Below are 20,230 nucleotides of genomic sequence, written 5' to 3' on the forward strand. Positions count from 1 at the left end.
TGCCCAGTTATTTACTTAGAGTCTCAGAACAGCCACGCGATCCTTCCCTCCTTTTCTCTGGCAAACTTGACCAAAAGTGCAGGCAGCCTTTCCTCTCAGATCAAAATTCCTTGTTAGACTTTATATAAGCACATAAAATCAGGGACATGAAACAATTATTCTAACAATTTGAGAATAAATTAAATTCTGTTTTATACTGAAAACTATTTCTAAAGATTAGCAGTGATTAAATTCTTTTGGTCATTTGAAAATTGTCTTCTGCTCTTTGCCAGTATAAACCAACAAAATGGGGGGAGGCACTGCCTTAGCAAATGCTTATTAACTGTTATGGTTGTTTGTAGGATACCATGGCTGTACAATACACACAAAAAGTGGAGTCATCCTCTCAAAGACAGTGGCTTCCACAAATTTTAAATGTTCTTCCCGCTCTTTTCTTCATTTCCTAAACTTAGTACAGGTGCTCACTTCTTCAGTGAGCTGCCTCAGGCACTCCATATATCACAAAGTATTGTTAGATAAAATGGTAAAAAAGATTTCTGCAGCTAAATCAATGCCACTGTGAGCGAGTTTTACAAATTACAGAGGGAGGCAGAACAGAATCTAGCCCCGAAGTCGGAGGACTACTAGGCATGAGACCTGGGCAAGCCACTTAGCTGTCTTTCTTCAGTCTCCTCTATAGAGTGGGGATAAAAGCATGACCTAACAGGGTTGTTTTAAGGAATAAGGAGATAATGTGTACAAACTCCAATGGCATGGTGCCTGGTAACATATGGAAAACAGTACATATTAATACATATTTTAATTGAAGTCACAAAGACTCCCACTAAAAAAAAGACTGTAGTAATATTCTCCAAGTCAATTTTTTGAACTTGAGATGGTCATGCTTGAAAAAGCATAATCTCTTGTTGACAATACCACAATTTACTGCCACTGGGGAAAGTTTATGAAGCCAAAGGGGATACAGTTATATGCATGAGAAGCAATTTTCTTTGCCACAAACAAATATGATTGAATCTATTTTAATATAGTGCTGACTTTATTTATTTTTTAAAGACTGAGATTGGCATTTTGTGGTCCAACTTTTTTTAAAAGATAATTTATATTCATTCCCTCCAAGGGAGTTAGTGATGATTTTTCACTCCATGCACTGGATTGTGATCTGTGTTTATCAATTACTCACACTGGGATTTCCTACTGTAGAAAGTGATTGTCACTGAGACTCATCTAGTAAGCGTGCTTGTTCATTTTTAATAGAGGGGGACTTCTTTGATCAATGTCTTACTAAATATTTTCTTCTTAATTTTGGGTTCAAGAATATCATATTTTGAGCTCAGTTGGTTAGAACATTGTCCCGATATGCCAGGGTTGTGGGTTCAATCTCTAGTCAGGGCACATACAAGAAGCAACCAATACATGCATGGATAAGTGGAACAATCTCTCTCTCTCTCTCTCTCTCTCTCTCTCTCTCTCTCTCTCTCATCATTAAAAAGAAAATATTTATTAGCTTTCTTTTTGACAGAAGTTAAATGTGTTTATTATAAAAAATTTGGAAAATACTTAAAAATACAAAAGAAAAAAAAGCCACATGTAATTCCACTACTATAAATAGCAGTGACACTAGTTTTTTTCTAGTCTTATTACCTGTTTCTCTTTCTCTCTCTCTCCAAAGTTCAAATTTGGTACCCAATTACAGGAACAGTTTTGTATTATAAATTTTAACTTAAATATTATATAATGGACCTTTTCCTATAAAATTTCATCATATGAATATAGCTTCATTATTTATCTAATATCCTACTATGGAATTTTAAGTTGTTTTAGAACATTTTTTTCATTAAAATTCTATAGTGAATATGATTGCTTATAAATCTGATAATTAAAAATTCTTCATACCTGGCCAAAGCCACCTGCGTAATGAATAAGGCTTGGAAAATCCTTAGAACAACTCAGTTCTGCAATGGCTTCCGTTTCACTCACCATCCAGCGCACGCACTCTAACTGACCATTCTAGATTTTAGAAAAAAGGGAAGAAGAAAGAAATTCAATTTTTACTTTTGTATCAGACTTAATTTATTTACAACATAGGTATATCACCTATTATATTTCTGATATGTGGCTCTGGGTCTAAAAAACTATAGAATTTATTTAGGCACATTTTCATAATTTTCATCAGTTATTTTAAAATCACTATATTGAGGTATAATCTGCATACTATAAAATATACCCTTTTAAAATATACAGTTTGATGAATTTTGGCAATACATACTCACTTGTATCTACAACTCCAATCAAGATTAGAACATTTCCATCACCCCACCCCAAAACATTTCTGCTAGCCTTTTGCTCTCATCACCCCTCACCTTTGCCCCAGGCAACCCATGGTATGGTTTCTATCGCCATAAAATTCTATCTCTCTATTGCATCTGGCTTCTTTCATTCAGCATAATGCTTCTGCGATTCATCCAAGCTACTGCTTATATTAATAATTCATTCCTTTTTATTGCTGAGAAGTATTCCATTGCATGCATATATCACAGTTTGTATACCCATCAACAAACTAAAGAAAGACAAAGTAATCCCAGTCTACTGGCCCCAATGCTACCTTCCCTGAAGGCTTCCCTGACTCATGCCCACCAGAGCTCTTTCCTCCTGTGCAAGGTCCCACACTGTGTGATCCAGGAATGCAGTTGTGATCTATATAACCTAGCGACTAAGACCCTTAATTTACCACTTAGTTACAAGACCTGATCAAGCTACTTCACCTCTCTGATACTCAATTTTCTCCTCTGTGAAACAGCAGGGTGAGTAGTAACCACCTCATAAATGTACCGTGGAGATCAAATGAGACGAAGCACGTCAGCTTACTAAGCATTCAACACTTGCCACCTTATACTATCAAAGTGCTCTCTGAGACACTCACTCTGTAAGACAAATGAGACATTCAGCTGCCTCCCTGGTTTGCATGGTGTGGGACCTAGCACAGGAATAAAGAGCTACTGTGGCATGAGCTCAGGGAAGTCTATTCTAAAAACAAGACAGAGGAAGATAATCTGCTCTTTCTTCATTTACTGCTACAGTTTCAAGTAGTCATCTCACAACTATACACATGCAGAGTCTATTCCTGCCATTGGAATATCTAGCATAGCCAACCGGGGGTTCACTGAACAGCTTCCTGGTGCCTCATTCACATCTAGTGCCTCCCTTCTCTGCCCTCCTTGCTGCCCGGGGAGGCTGATCTGAATGTATTGGCTCCTGTGTCCCCTGGCTTCTGGCTGGGTTTGATTAATGGAGAGTTGTGGCAAGAAACCAAGAAAGGAGAGTGAGTTTGAGGTTCCCTCTGCTCCTGGCTCCCGTTACCCCTTTATGGGGTTGTCATTGGCTGGATGAATCCCTCTACCAGTCAAAGGTCAAAGGTCATCCAGTCTTCTACGCAGCCCTCTCCATCTCAGGTCCTTCCCCAGTCCCTTCAGGCTCTGGGGTGGTAACTGTGCTCTGGTTGTGACCCTCAGATATTGTGGGCTCCCTACACCCTACCCACCCTCCTCTTATATATAAATCCTTCATTACTGACTTTCCTTAAGTTATATAATTTGAACATTGCCAAGTGTTTTCTACCAGGATTTAAAAAAAAATCACACTGATATAATGTGCTTCATTCCCTCTAGATGAAGAAAGGAATGGGAACCATATTGAGCATCTACTAGGCAAGACAGTTTATATAAACTGGTATTTACACAGAATACAGAAATAAGAGGCAGCATTTCTGATTTTAATTATTTGGGTCTTTTTTCTTGGTCTAACTAAAGGTTTACTAATTTTTTTGATCTTTTCATAGAACTAAATTTTGTTTTGATGATTTTCTCTATTGTTTTTCTATTCTCTATTATATTTATTTCTACTTGGGTGCTTTTATTTCCTTCCTTATGTTTGCTTTGAATTTAGTTTGCTTTTCTTTTTCTAGTTCCCTAAGGTAGAAGGTTAGGCTATTGATTTGAGATCTTTTTTCTTTTTCTTTCTTTAACATAGACATTTATAGCTATAAATTTCCCATTTAAGCACTGCTTTAGCTCCTTAATGTTGCATTTTCATTCATCTCCAATTATTTTTCAATTTCCCTTGTAATTTCTTCTTTGATGCAATGATTATTTTAGAGTTAATTCCATATACTTGTGAATATCCCAAAATTCTGTCTGTTATTGATTCCTAATTGCATTCCATTATGGTTAAAGAACATACTTCATATGATTTCAATCATTTTAAATTTATTGAGATCTGTTTTATGGTCTAACATATGGTTTATTCTGGAAAATGTTCAATGTGCACTTGAGAAGAATTCTGCTGTTGTTGGGTAGAATGCTTTGTTACATGCCTAGTAGGTAGACTTATTTAAGAATGCAACCTTTAAATAGGGCAAAAATAAATATATCACTACTATGAGTTTGAAAGTAATATCACCTGCCACAAATAGAAATACCAAGAAAACAAAAAATGTTATTAAATTCTAGTGGGAGATTTTTGCCTGCTGGTCTCTGAGCCTGGGGTCACTCACGGTATGTTATAAAGGAATGTCAGTTGGTTGAAGTCATTTTTCTCACCAAACCAACATTTTCTCTTAGAGCTTCATCAGAGGGACTGAATGAGAACAAGTAATTAAAGTAATTTCATTCCCAGTCTGTTTAGCTCCTAAAATAATTTCTTGTTATCGTCCCATTTTAGAAAACACAATGCTTTCACCTTATAGAAATTTTCTTTCCAAAGGGCCCTCAGTAATGCTCTGAATTCCTGCAGTATCTAGTGTTGGGTCCCCCAGAAAACACTCAATAAATTCTGCATGTAAGTGGCAAGAATTTATGATGTTCCATTTAAGGAGTTTACGAGTGGGAGAGAGCTGTTCTTAAGCCTTGGTATTTCTTCAAAGCTCCCTTTTTCCCCCCTCAGGTAATCTTTTTATTTGATACCCTATCTCTGACTCTGTTTCCTGTCTGCTTCAAGTCATATTATGTGAGCAACTTCTGCCCATTTTACCAAGTTTGTTAGCTTGAATGACAACAGGGCTGTCAGAACTGTGCTTAATGAGGTGAAACACCAACAGCCTGTTAATGGTGTTCAAAACAAGGTCCTAAAACAGAAAATGAAGACTTCTTAGGACTCTCTCTGCATTCATGTCTCCCAACTACACTGAATACACTGAAGTAGGACATATGTCAAGACAGATTTCTAAAGAGGGTGGCACTGGTTATAAAATATTTGTATTTACTGCTTTTGTGAAATCTAGGTTGAATGAAGGCATAGAAGAAAACTTCTGTTTCTCAAATCATTGTCCAGAAGAAAAGCACGAAAAGCCTGGGGCTCAAAATCTATAAAAGCTTTTGAGTCTTATGGGTTTGTATGTGTTCTTCATTAAAACAAACAAAAGTGCTAGGTTTTGCCTCCTGATTGTGTGATGGCAACACTATGTTGACTGGAGGAGTTCAAGAACGAATAACACTTACTATGGATGCCACAGAGGGAGTTTATGTCTAGGGTTGGCTTAATGACCATTAAGTTCCTTATGTACCTTTTTACCTTAAAGGTTCTTAACCTATCAAAACAGGACTAGGGCATATAAATTAAGAAAACATTTTTCATCCAACTGTATAGTTAGAATATATTCAATAACCTAGTATGAGTCAGGAAAACTATATATTAGAAGTTATAAATAACATAAATACTAAAACATGTAGTGTTCTAATGTCAATGTTCATTGGCATTGCAAGAATATTTTATTCGTCACTGGCACGTGCCCATTGATGACCAGACCCAACCCCTATCTTCCCACAGGACTCTGACAATGGGCTAGATCTTGAATTTTCCATCTACACTTAAATTGCTGATAATGTACCCACCTTATCCACCGGGCTATTAGCTTCTTAAGAAAAGGGATTATGTCTCATTCAAATTTTTATTACCATCACCTAACACACTACCCAATGGACTTGGTACATATTGTTGAACTCAACTATGCTGAACCTTGACTTCACATTTGATTTCTCTTTCTTCGTGATGGTTGCCTGCAGGTCAGCTCTTAATTTGATATAGTATCACTCACAACTAAAGAAAAATGATATTCACTGAGCTTATAGTTTTACCAAAAAAATATTTTTTACACTATCTTTAAAATAATACCTTATAATTGGGTAAAACTAAATAAAACAGAAAACAACTTTTAATATATAAGACTTTACTAAATGGTAAATAAAGGTATAAAAATTCAGATTTGCATAAAAGATATATTAGGGGTAAGACAGCAATGACTTGCTTTTAAATGTTATATGATCTTTAGTGATTTCATAAGTAGATTTCTTCAACTAGCCAGTTCCCCTAATAAATTTCAATATAATCCCATTAATAAAAATTATGATTATTCAGCTTTTAGAAGACATTATTAAGTAAAGTACATGTGTAGAAGCACAAGATGTATTATATTTCCCTAAACTTCATTTCTAGCTTCTTAATAAATATGACTGAATTCCACAGTTATTTGCCAAAGTCCTTAAAAGTAATTTTAGTTTAATAGCTAACCTCCTAGTGATGTGTGATATATTTCGCAGAGGTGCTCACTGCAAGGCTATAAAAGACCATGTCTTCCTGTATCACAGTTTCTAGGGTTTAACTCTGTCACAGTCGGCATTAATTTGTGTAGTTTTGACACAGAGCCTACTATGCTTTGCAGGAGCTAAACGCACACTCGGCACTGATATTCCAAACAACTCCTGATCCTGAAGACACCTAAGCTTCAGATGTGATCTGTGAGAAGCCCACTTCATTGTCTGAAATACTCCTGAGGGCTACTACCTCTTTGTCTTATTCATTATACTCACATCAGGGGAAAAATAAAACAGCCTCCAATAGATCCAAGTACAGTTCAGAGTCTAAACTGCAGTCTCCATGAATAACAGAAGTTCTCAGCAATGCAAGAGGCCATTGCCCTTTCTCTTTACTAGCTGATTTGAAGCTCACCCTCATTGCACGGTAAAATGGAATGCAGTCTCAAAATCTCAAAGCAGGTCGGGAGTGAAATGATTAATCTCTTAAATATAACATGTTCATTTGCTGTTTGCTTGGTATACCACTCTTCTCTCCCTCTTTATCCCAGCACTTTAGCTCACTAGGAATCTTAAAAAATAGAAATCTAACTTTTAGCTGTGGAGAGCCCAGCCTCCAACCACTCACCTTGATGGCCAGGCCCGCTGGAGTCAACTTCTCTGCATTCCGCTCGTTGAGGCAGTCTTCTCCCATCAAAGAAGTGAGGTGCTGCAGGCACTCTGCGTGGCCCTGCGACGCGGCAATGTGTAAGAGGTTGTTTCCACTTTCGTCATGAATTTTGTCTAGATTGTCGGCAGCTAGGTGTGGCTGTACAAATAGGAAGATGAAAAAAAAACTCAAGTCAATAAATCCAAACGAGACACTCTGGGAAGAAGAGAAGAGCTTCCAGGAGCTCTGGTGACAGCCATTGGAGCCTAATAAGTCAGAATTCCTTGCTATTAATGCTAATGCTTTTCCATTACGTTGTTATATTATGCTTTAGAACATAAAAGCTCAAGAGACTTATTTTCATGTGAGACATGGTGACAGGGATAGGTCGCAAGCTTGGGGAGGTTCCAAGCTGGCCTGAGAAGCACTGTGATGACATTTATAGTATCTGGCAGGTTCCCTGCCTGTCATTTGTTGAAAGGATGAACTATATCTCTCAACCATCTGCTTTGCCTTGAACCATGGAGAACTGGCTTTGACTGCAAGCTACCTGGTGGCTGCTGCGACTAGCGCTCCCATGGTTCCCTCTAGACACTTTCAGCCCAGACATGCTCTGGGGCATCGGGAGGCTGCCTGCCTTTGGTTTTCTCGCCTCCAGTGAAGTTCATCCCCTGAGTATAAACTGGTCAATAAAGACCGTTGGTGAAATGGAGAGGTGTTAATCATTTGGGAAACATGGGAAGGACAAAAGAAAGAAATGAACCAAAGAGAAATAGAGAAGAAGAGCCAAGAGAAATGGAAAAGACATTTTCAGGAGAGAAGAAAAAAAAGTATTACTTTATTTAGTAAAATTATTCAATCATATCATCCCATTACAACAATAAGATTTGTGATAATACAGCAAACACACTGTACTTATCTATCCATGGTTTTAGCCTAAGTAGAATCACACTGCCAAGATGTGATGATTTTCCTGAATGAGACTTCAATTAACATCACTGTATTAGCCCAGGCTTGCTACTGTTTCGTCCAAGTCTGGAAGCCAGAAAAGAACAATGCAGGCAGATGGGAGTGTGATTTCAGTTCAGCTCTTTGAGCCTAAGCAGAACAGACTTTTCTTACATCATGTTACTCCGTGTCTAGAGTCTTTAGAAAAGCTTCTTCATGCTCCCTAGACATGCAGGGCTGGAACTAGTCACAGCTCCATGTGGCTCAGAGGGCAATCAAGCTCTAGGGTAAGCATTTATCTGCAAATGCTTCCAAACATCCTAGTCCAACTCTCCGGAATAATAATCAGGATAAAACAGAAGACCCTCTGTTCACGTATCTGGCAGGTCCACCTTCGGCAAGAAAATGACATCCCCACAAACACGTGTGAGAGCATTGGAAACCATTGGAAAGCAAAAGACAGACATTAAGATTCAAGTTAGAGAAAGTGCTGGGCTTTTCTGTTTTGTTTTTGTATTAGATTAAGTGTCCTGATTCCAGTTGCATTTATGCAAACTTAAAGTGAAATAACACTCCCTCTATAGTCCTTTGTTTTTCCCTGTCTTAACCTCCTAACTTTTTAGTTTAAAACTCCAAAGTCAAACCACCTAACCAAAACCACGAGTAAACACTGCATCACCCATGGACACAGACAGTCGTGTGGTGAAGGCCTGGGTCGGGGGTGGGTCCAGGGTGGAGGGGGTCAATCGGGGAAAGAAAGGAGACATCTGTAATACTTCCAACAATAAAGATACGTTTTTTTTTAAAAAAAGAACGGGAACCAATGCATCTTCATTCTGTTCCTAACGAATGAAGCTGACACACTAGTCTCTGAATGACTCCTGTGGATGCTGAATGAGGTCATACTTACCAGGAGAGATATCTGTCCTTCTTTAACGATGTTCAGGATGCTCTTTACTTTTTGCAGACACTCACTTCTTTCTTCGGGACCCTGGGAGCTGGTCCAGCTCAGGCCGCCGACCTGCTCTTCCAGTTTGGGCTCTGCTGCCGGGGCCTGCAGGTGGCAGGCCCTGAGCTGGCAGTCTGGCCGGGGCTTCTCCACGTTTCGGCCGCGAGCCTCGCTGAAGGCCTTGCTGAGGAAGTCCTTGCTCTGGCTTTCAGGCTCACAGGCAGAGCCACACTTCGCCAGCGGCGGTGGCGAGCTCTCGGCGTCCTCGGGGGAGAGCTTAGGCGGGTCGCGGAGGACAGAGGACGCTTTTCTCACGTGAGGGCTCTTCACGGGAGACAGGACACAGAAAGGTGTTGTGTTGGGCGGTGAGTTCTCAGCATTTCCTGCCGTGCAGACTTTGCCAGAAAGGCCGTTGACGGTTGTGCATAAGCCCAACATTCTTTTCTCTGCAGTCACCTTGGGGAAAGGGGCGAGCTGCTGGCTGGATTTAATGTAAGGCACATCCAGAATCTCATCCATGTCCAGGTCATAGTGCTCCAGTTCGCCCAGCAAGGCGCTGGGCTCCGCGGTCTTGCTCTGGGGGCCGCCCTCTCTCTCCCCTCCGGGGCTGAGCTCTTCGGGTTGGGGGTCTGCGTCAGTGTCCCCCCCTTTCTGGTACTCCGCCTTCTGGTTCTTTTGGTCATCACTTTCGTTGTTGTCCAGAGTCTCCGGCTGGTGTTTCAGCGGGGACACGCGCTTCACGGGGCGGAATTTACTGTACACATCTGCGATTCCCGTGGGCTTCTGCGCGTTGGTAATGAGCGTCGTGACGCTGCAGTTCCAGCCGGAGCTAGAAACTGTGTTAAAATAAGTCAGAGGAGATTATTCAATTGAAACCCTGAAAGCATCTTGGCCAGGCAGGCAGACACGGCCCACTCAAGTTATGCTCAAAGTAAGCCCCTGTGTAAGGGGACCACTTAGGACGTGGATCGTAAAACAAACAGTGCACTTATCATTGGAAAACAGTGGAAGATAAAAGACCGTTATGATATGTTGGCTCAGAGTTAATGAAAGCAGTGGGAATGGTGAAAGCCGACAGCTGAAGAAAACAAACCCAGACAGGTATTTAGGTCTGTTCCCTGGACAGCTGCACCTGCCCCGCAAGGATGTGGATACTGGTCCCCACCCTGGAGAGGAGAATTGGAGGGCAGGGTCCTCTGCGTTAAACGCACTTCCAGACTAGTTTAGGGAGCGGAAGGATGTAAGCACACACATTTACACATGCACACACACATGCACACATGCCTATGGACACCCTTAACGCTTAAGAAGGCTTGTATAAACGAGGGCTACATTGTTTAATATTGGGCAAATGATGGCCGATTGGGTGATTCACCAGGTGATTTGTTAGATGCATGAGGGAAAGAACAGAGAGGAATGCAGGGGTCAGGAGTTGATAGGACCCTGGGAGATAAGCCGTGGGCTCGCCCCACCCTAGCCTGAGCATAGCGCACGGACACTTGGCAGCTGAATGAGCTCTTGAAGATTCATTGCTGCCCTCCATTGTCTGAAAAGCTGGAAACAAACAGGAGGAGAAGGACGTTGCAGAGGGAGGGTGAGGTAGGCAAGCTAGGTTGTGTTTGTTGTTTTTCCTTGTTTCTGTTCAAAGCTTAGATAAACACTGTACGGTTTGCATTTGAATAAGTGTCTGGTTGAGATGGAGTATAACGAGAAACGGCAACACATCTGGAAGTAAAAGGTAAGAACCACCACTTCTCCCAGTTAGCCCCTCGGTGCAGGACGGTGGAGCAACATCCTCAGACACCAGGATACTGCTTCCTCTCGGGGAGACTCCCATGACCAGATGACAGATGACCCAGGACCCTGGAAACCTGAGGCCAGCGATTGATAGATCCCTACTCCCCTTCCACTCAGTTTACACCATCCCCCAGAAAGGAGTGAGATTTCAGGACATGCCCTCCAACCAGGACCTCTCATCTAGCTATCCTTCCGGGACAACAGCAGGTGGGAAGGTTTTAACCCCAAAGCATGTTTTTGTGTCTGTTCTTTGCTGTTGGGCACAACAAAAGAGACAGCAGGTATGTATACTCCAGACTATAATTTGTGCAAGAGTCTCCGGCTACCACTGATTGTGAGGGTGAAAGTGGGAGTTATTAAGTGTTTGGAAGGAGTTATACAAGTTTCCAAAACTTAAGCCATGGTCATCCTTCCTCCTGCTAGGATGTGTTCTAAGAGGATTCAAGAAGGTTCTGGAACAAAGCTAAGGAGAAGAGAGTGAATGTTCTGAGCCTGAATGCCATACAGCTGTGGGTGTGTTCTTTCTCCAAGACTGACCTCAATTCTGCAGCGGTTTTCAGAGGGTCTCCACTACGTGGTCCTCCTCTGAGGCCCTTCTAGCTCTGGCATTTTAGAATCTAAAAAGAGAATATTATAAGCTGTGAGGTGAGGCTTGGATTCAGTCCAGTACAGAACAGGTATTAATAGGGAATGTTCCAGAAGGAAGGAAGGGATCGAGATGCTCTTGTGCTGCTGCGTCTCTTCCCTTTTGTCGGCTCTGGCTCTTAGCTGTACACAGTACTTGGCACAGAGCTGACAATTAACAAACGCTAGTATTTGGATTTGAATCTCACTTTGCACAACACATTAAGCCTCTTTTTAAATGCCCAAAGTGCATCCTTCCCAGGGATTTACAGCTTAATTTCACAAGGGAAAGAACTCCTGCTAATAAACTTAGAGGAGCCCTAATTACCAGTAAGAGCTGGATTTTCTGAAGTTATGCATGAAATGTAAATATGCAAAAGGCAAAGACTAATTCCAGTTGGTCCATTATAAATTTAAAAGTTTTTCTATCCTTTCTATGTCCTTTTCTCCCTAAAAATGTAAAGCGATAAAACTAACGTCTGCCCGAAATTTTTGCCAAGCCTTTTTTTTCTCTCTTCCTTTCAAGAACACATAGTTACTTACTTATTTAAAACAACAGAGAGATAATGGACAGAGTTTATAATGTGTAAATATGCCTTTAATTTTATCCATTAATTTTCTGAAAAGCTTTAAATACAGTGATATATATATGTGTGTGTGTATATATATATATATATATATATATATATATATATATTCACATTTCTGAGATACATACTTATTAGATAATGTTGCTTGCTAATATTTTTGCCCATTACCTTCATTTCTTTGGAACTTCTTGAAAATGTGCATCTCAGGATGTAATAAAGAATTTTTAAAGGCACATAACTTAGTGGGCCAGTACAACGAGTGCATTGTACCAATATATTTATGTATTGCATAAGGTCGTGGGTTCAAAGGGCTACTCTTTTATGTTGGCTTTATTTACATGTGAAATTTTTTCCAAGTGATACAGGGAAATGGATACCATATGTTCCCCAGCTGTTTTGTTCTGACAGGAGCCATTAAGAACGCTCTATGGAAATGAATTCTGTCTGAGTCTTATGAAAACACTTCTCTCCACACAAGGGTCTAGAAACTGAAGAACGGGTGTCAACATTAGGCTTGTTGTCCTTCCCCTTATTCAAACGGATGACTCTTTTTTAGGCCAAAAGTGAAACCTATGCTTTCTAGTCTGTGTCTCGATTACTGGGAACAAATCCCAGTCATGAGAAATGGATTATTTAACAGGTCTTCATGAGAATACTCTAATTTATTACTACATCACATCCTCATCTGAGAAGGACTATTTTACATATGTGCAAAAGATAAAATTCAGTGAGTTTTATTTCTCCTAAGCTGGGCAAAAGGGTATTTTAAGCACAACACAAGAAAAGGGGCTATTAATAACTGTAGTTCTACCCCAACACGATAATAAATTTCTTATAATACATAGAAACAAAGTTCAGACTAACTATGGTTACTAGGAAGATTTTGAGGCTAAATTTGTTTTCTGAGGATCATGAATAAATACTTAACAAACTTTAAGTGCCTGAAAATTTTATCTGTTATCTTATTAGATCTTTACAAGCTCTGTGAGAACAGGGCCTGTGAGTAATTAATCTCTCTATTCCTTACATAAGTAGGTTCCTAATGACTTTTGGTTGAATGGATTCAATTTTAACATCTTACCAAAGTAAACATGTCCAATACACCTTAAATCTGTTGGCTGATTAGGTCACAAATTTTCTGAAATGGTCAGTACGTAAGTGGAAGTGTATATGAGGCTTATAGGCCACAATGATCTCTTCCAATCTAGCTGGCATTTAGAATGTCTCTGATCACCAGCAAGATAGTCCCAATTGCCTGCTGACCATCCATTTATTCAACGAGCATTTACTGTGAGTCTAGGAATGGCAAGCATTTGTGGCAGGCAGCACATTCTGGTTTAGGGGTCTTATCCCTCTTCAGTTGTGCCTTCTCTCTCTCTCTCTCTCTCTCTCTCTCTCTCTCTCTCTCTCTCTCCCCCCTCCCTCCCCCCCCTCCCTCCCTCTGCTATATTTCTCGTTCCTGCTGCCCTGGATCACATGGCTGCTTACACAGTCTCATAAGCAATCCATCTACAAGGCATGGCTCACCCTTCTCTATATATATATTTGTAAAAAAATGTTTTATTGATTTCAGAGAGAGGAGGGGGGGAGAGGGAGGGAGAGAGAGAGAGAGAAACATCAGTGACAAGAGAGAGAATCATCCATCAGCTGGCTCCTGCATGCCCCACCTACTGGGGGTTGAGCCCACAACTGGGGCATATGCCCTGACCAGGAATCAAACCTCAACCTCCTGGTTCATAGGTTGATGCTCAACTACTGAGCCACACCAGCTGGGCTGTCTCACCCTTCTCTTCCCTTGATCACTGCCCCTCATCCCTCAGGAACCAATAACTGCTGTGGCCTGATCCTAAATCCTTCTCAAATCCTCTTTCTTCATCCTATTACACTGGGGCCACACTGGGACCCTCACCCAGCCTCTGCAAAGTTCTAGCTCCTTTTTGGGTCTTCTTTTCCAGTCCTGAGTCAGCCCTCTGCAGCTAAGTCTGATTTTGTTACTTCTTAACTCACAAACCTCAGGTCACCCTGGACTGTCTAAAACAGGATTTCCTCCTCATGTGGGATGCATGTCCATGCCATATCTAAGGGGGCACACAGCTAAATTCCCCTGAGAGAATGAGAAGCTATACACCTTTCAACTCTCTTTCTTCCTCCTAATTAATTTAATGAATTTAACTCCTCTCAAAAATATATAATCTCCCTTTGGAATAATGAGACCACAGGCCATAGGTTCAGAAATTTTCATAGGTAAAGGGTTAGCAGACATATTTTGTTTCCATCACATTCATTTTAATGAAGACTTTAAATTAGTGAAAGTCACAATTGGTTTTCTATTTACAACACTGACAATGTTTCTTTTAAAAATTAGTGTTCAAAAGTAAGTTACTTTAGAAAATTGTGTTAAATAGATAATAGTACAAGTAATATGTAAGTAAAGCAAAAATAACAGAGGGAGATGCAGGCTATATCACATGTTGTGGAAATAATAGTTGAATTACTGGGGTTTGGGAAACCCAGGTTTTCAGGATAGTACCTAAATTCTTTAGCATGGAATATAGCAGTTCTTTTACTTATTTTCTAATTTATCTTCTCATCTCAGCATCCATCATTCCCACATCACTAACTTTCCCAAGGAATTGTGGCTCCTTGCTTTTCAGTGTCCCTATTATATTTGGCCATACACAGATTTGGGCATTTCTGAAGTTCTGCTGCAACTATTCCCTCATGTATCTATCTCACCTTCTCTCTTGAGACTTCCTCAAGGGCAAAGATGGCTTGTAAATCTCCTTGTGTTTATAACCAGCCCTCTCTCTAGCACAAAATCTCACAGATATTGGGGATCAGTGGCTAAATCGTTTACTGAATAAATGAATAAGGGAAGAGAGAAGGAAGAAATGGAAGAAAGAAAGAGGGAGGCAAGGCAGGGAGGGAGGAAGGAGAAAGGAATATGCCAGACTAAAGATGCAAAGTATAGTAAATAAATAGGAGTCTGCTCACGATGAGGCACTCCAGCCACATTCTGGGCATACTATCTGTGTTGACTTTCAAAGAGAGTGTTAGTAAGCTATTGAAGATATTCAGACATTTAGAAGATGCATTGCATATGGAAACATTTCCATATATTTCCTACAAGTTCTAAGTCTTGATTTCTTCATCTGTAAAATAAAGGGGTTAGACTACATGATTGCTAAGACCTGACCCACCTCTAAATTTCTGTGACTGTATGGAATGTCTACAAATAACAGGGCTCTTTATTCTGAGTGATTCACTATGAAACACTATAATTCCATGTCTTTCAACAGATCCTTACAAATTTATAATTATGAGGCTAACCTGATTGCTGACACAGAACAATTCTTTGGCTCTTGGGACTGATAAATTAGTATTTTCTTAGGAAGATAATGTACAGTTTGCTATTGCAACGGTGGATCCAATTTTCAAGACTGAACGTCAATGCTGGCTCCCCAAAGCCCTGTTTACTTTACTTCTAAATATGGAATTATATGTTCAGATTAGGAAATAAGAACTTTGGACATCGAGAAGAGAAAGAAAGGGAGTATGCCTTTAGGATAAAATGCTGTTTCCCTGCTGTTTACTGTTTAACATTTCCTGAATTCTATATTCTATGAAACAAAATGTTCACTTTTAACTGCAATTGTTTTAAATGTACATAACATTACACTTCACATCTATAACTACTGCAATCCCAGGCACCTTCAAGAACATACCTTTTAAGTTCTCCAGCATTCCACTTCTTCCATTTATACACCCAAGGGAGGGACGTTCTGAAAGATGAGGGGTGCCAATACTAATGTCATGAGTTTCCTTAACCCAACAAGAACAACAGGAATCTCCAGTGATCCCACTTATTGCAAACACCTGAGGCTCTAGAAGTGGTGACAGGTGACTTATACTATCTCATGACAATAGGAAGAGGGTATGGAGTCTGAGTGAGAACTGTTCACTGAATGCTCTTCTGTATCGTCCTAGATGTAACCTGATCCAAGAAAGGGTTGCCTTAACTTTGGAGAATTGTGTTCAGGCCATGATGTTGGGCATGATGAATGTGTGTCTGGAACATTCCCATGGTGTTGCTGGCTCTTCCCTTTCATTGATGCCACAGAACCTTACTGAGAGTACTGTGAGGCTGCAGGGGAAGTACAGAGGACTTTAATACTGTATTTACAAAAATACCCATCAATGATTTATTCATAATAAGACATTAAAATACTATTGGAAAAGATTCATGATTTGGTTCTAAATTTCCTGACTTTTAGTGGCTACTGATACCAAGCAGCTGCTGCAAGTATCAGATTCACATATCATTTCTCTCAGTTTTGCCCAGAATTGTCGAGACCTGCTCACTTAACTTTGCACCCCACCTGCACCCATTTCTTTGGTCTGTGAATATTCATAGACATAGTCAAGCTCTTACTACCCTGGTAGAAATAATACTTCTTCACCAAAACAGCATGTTCTATCATGAAATCAGACTCAATATTTAGACAACTTTAAACCTTTGGACTTCAAAAGTACAGTTCACACATAATAACAATTGGTGGGTCTGAAGAAAGTATATGGTTTCAGAGTTATTCTGTCATCTAAAAAATATGCTGACCTTCACTTTGACATTAGTAAAACCTCTTAAGTGGATTAAGTAATATTCGTTCCAGGTTTCCTTTCTTCCCTCCCTCCCTCCCTCCCTCCCTCCCTCCCTCCCTCCCTCCCTCCCTCCTTTCCTTCCTTCCTTCCTTCCTTCCTTCCTTCCTTCCTTCCTTCCTTCCTTCCTTCCTTCCTTCCTTCCTTCCCCTCTCCCCTCCTCTCCTTTCCCTTCCCCTCTCCTCCCCTCTCCTCCCTCCCTTCCTCCCTCCATTCCCTCTTTGTGCTGAATTGAAGAAAGAGATACACATCAAGAGACATCAAGCAGAGAAGTGCAGAAATGGGAGAACTTGCTCAGTGTGTTTTCTGCAGTGTTAGCAAGCTCAGTTGGTTTGTGGAAAGTGCAGAAACACACATACCAGTTCTAACTGAAGGTGGCGATGTTTTACAGTGTTGACCTAAAGTCAAAGACAAAGAACAGCAAGTTACAGCTCCTTTGTCAGAGAGAGCAAGAAGCAGATGGAGAGGAGTGTATGTGTGTGTGTGTGTGTGTGTGTGTGTGTGTGTGTGTGGCGGGGGGCGGGGCGGGGGGGGGAAGGAGGAGATGGCAGGGCAGAGGGAGTATGGAGAAGCCCTCCTTTCTCCCTTCTACTCCCCATCTCCAACTGATGGCTGTTTCCTTTACTTTTAAATATAGAGCTATATATCCACATTAGAAATATAGTTGTAGAAATCAAGAAGAGAAAGAAAAGGGGGTACATCTTCATGGTTCTCCTACTGTGTGTGTGGTTTTTTTTTTAGGGGGGGGGTCGGGGAGGGCTAAAAGTTAAATGAATTGTATGAGAAACAAAGAGGTCAGTCCATGAAGCTGGTCCCATTTTGAGATGGATGCACTTTAAGGGGGAGGAGAAATGGAAGGAAGAACCATCACTGGCCTGCAGCCTTCTCTTCCTCTTGGCAGGCACACCAAGCTCCTGCCTGGGCCAGAGTTCTCAGTTACAAGGCTCCAGAGAGAGCAGGGCAGGTGCAGCTGAGAGAAGCCAAGAGCAGACAGAGGCTAGTCCCAGGATACGTGCCCGGTGGAGCCACTCTGCCTCCGCCTCCCGGTGCAGTTCAGTGTGTACTTCTCTGGCACCAGCATAACCAGTGGAAAAAGACTGAAGGTTAATACTTCCCCAAAATGGTATTTCTTAATTGGGATTCTAAAATTTCCTCCATTCTATGCTTTAGAATTGCTAATACAATATATTTCTATTAAGCCATGTAAGTTTTTACAAGAACTCTGGAGAATGGATGAGCAATTCTCATGTATTCTTACTTGAAAATTAAGGAGGACCCAGGGAATTTTAAGTGTTATGTGGAAAATTACAGAGCACGCTTACTTCTCAACCAGGACTGAGGTTCCCTGACTCCAACTTCTTTCCATAACACTGCAGTTTCATTAAGGACCGCCTTAATGAAAATTATTTCCTGAACATGCAATTTACATGTTCTCTGGGTCAGACATAGGCAAGTAGATTCCAGAAACCAGTGGCAAAACCTGGTAGTACTCATTTCGGATTCATTTTTACCTAAACCCCAAACTGTGCTCTCTTGCGTAGATTTTGGCATCCACTGACTAGGAAGCTTCTGTGTGGGAGCAAAATTAGGAAAAACGGTTTTTAAAAACAATTTTTCTTAGAAACAAACGAGTAGAAGAATTTCCCTGCTTTTTATCTCTAGTGCATCAGCCTAAATTTAGAGTCCCCTTATCACTGAGAATCTGTTCTCTCAGCTGCCAATTCCTTCAATTGGTTGGAGGTGGCAATCTCCTTCTAATGTAAGCTAGAGATACAAAAATGTTATAAAGCTTGTTCAGAGGTGTTAAAGTAATTGGCAGAATGCTAAAATATTCTTAAGGGTTTATTCATTCAACAAACATTTATTGGATGCTTTCCGTGGGCATGGCTTTAGGGGTGCAGAGATGAATGAAATTGACAAAGTCCCTGCCTAAAGGCAGAACCAAACAGCAAAGCAAGTATACAGAGGGATAAGAAATGAGAAAATGCAAAGTGCTCTGAGAGAGACAAGCAGTGTACTGGATTAGAGAATGGCTAAATGTGTCATTATTGAGGCGACATTTAAGCTAAAACCAAGGGACTGAGAAGCTGATCGTGTGAGGATCTGGGGGAAAATACAAGAGGAAAGTTAATTCTGCGAAGATCTGGGTGAAAGGAAGCACATTTCAAATGGCTAAAGAAAGAGAGAATCTGGCTGGTTTTTTCAAAATTCTTATAGCTAGAGCAGGGTGAGCCAGGCTGAGTGCAATCAAGGAGGGAGTTGGGGAAGGTTATCAGGGGCCAGCTCATTTGGGCGTTTTATTGACCACAACAAAGAGTTTGATTTATATTTTAACTGAATTGTGGTATCCCTGGGGGGATTTCACAGAGAAGCAAAATGAGTTGCTTTACATTATAAAATATGCCCTCCTATCTACTCTGTGGGAAATAGGGGTGCAAGGACTGGTGGTGAACAAAGAAGTGAGACTAGTTCATGACCATTAACTCAGATGAAACAGAAAGGTGGCCTGGACGAGCTGGTGGCTGTTGAGATGAAGAGAAGTGGACAGAGGGGGAGTCACTTGGAGCAAAGACAACTCAGGATCTGGTACATAGATGGAAGTTGATTTGGAGGGACAGTTTTGGCTTCAGCCACCGAGTTGATATGTCAGTAAACCCAGTACTTTTACCTAGGGGGAAGAAGAGGAGGAACATGTAGGGAAAGGAGATGCAAGACTTTCTCTTCAGAATTCCATTTCATTTAGACACTCAGTGGCCATTAAATAGGAGGCTCAGAGTGCTGAGGCCAGTAGCAGCAGCATGTAGGTGATATATGAAGTTGTGAGGATAGATGAAATATCAACCCAAAGAGACTTGGAAATTGAGGGGAGACAGAGTCCTATTGAATACTTGACTCCCACTTAGATATTTGAAGGTCAAGTAGAGAAGGAGAAGGAGCTGCAAAGGAGGCTAAAAAAATGTTAAGAGTATAGGGAGAAAAATGGGAAGAGAAGTAGTATCCCGAAACCAAGAGAGGAGAATGTTTCCATAAAGGCACAGCCAAGTCTCAAATAATATGAAGAGGCCAAGAAAGATGAGAATATCAGTGTCAATGGACTTGACAACCTGGAAGTTGTGACCATTGCTAGAGAGGTGCGAGTCATTCTGTAGATCAAGCATGTCAAACTCATGGCCCGCGGGCCGCATTGGCCCACAACGAATATTTTTGCGGCCCAGCCAATATAACGGTATGTAAGAAACATTTAAAAAAAATTAAGTTATGAAATTTAATAAATTTCATAACTTAATTTTTACAATATCCTGTTATACATTATTAATAACAAACTACAACGTTCGCTAATGACCAGTTACAATAATCATGTTGCATTCATTTCCCTTATGTGCCTTACACGCAGGTGCACCACTTCTCTCCACTGATACTAGCAGTGAATATT

At 40.7% G+C, this 20,230-nt stretch overlaps 1 protein-coding gene across 5 annotated transcripts in view; it reads right to left on the reverse strand.

The window, feature by feature from the left end:
• SNCAIP (synuclein alpha interacting protein) overlaps window positions 1-20,230 on the reverse strand; it is a 137,011-nt gene that overhangs the window by 25,878 nt on the left and 90,903 nt on the right. For 3 of the 5 annotated variants that reach the window (XM_079783805.1, XM_079783806.1, XM_079783807.1), the window contains exons 4-7: window positions 15,867-15,923; window positions 9,092-9,966; window positions 7,213-7,392; window positions 1,894-2,007 (exon numbers count right to left, since the gene is read on the reverse strand). In XM_079783805.1, the coding sequence (XP_079639931.1) occupies window positions 1,894-2,007; window positions 7,213-7,392; window positions 9,092-9,966; window positions 15,867-15,923 (1,226 nt within the window). The remainder of the gene's footprint in view (window positions 1-1,893; window positions 2,008-7,212; window positions 7,393-9,091; window positions 9,967-15,866; window positions 15,924-20,230) is intronic. The other 2 variants (XM_079783808.1, XM_079783809.1) reach the window with 1 other exon arrangement.

The sequence above is a fragment of the Cnephaeus nilssonii genome, assembly GCF_951640355.1.
Source record: "Cnephaeus nilssonii genome assembly, chromosome: 2".
Lineage (NCBI taxonomy): Eukaryota > Metazoa > Chordata > Mammalia > Chiroptera > Vespertilionidae > Cnephaeus > Cnephaeus nilssonii.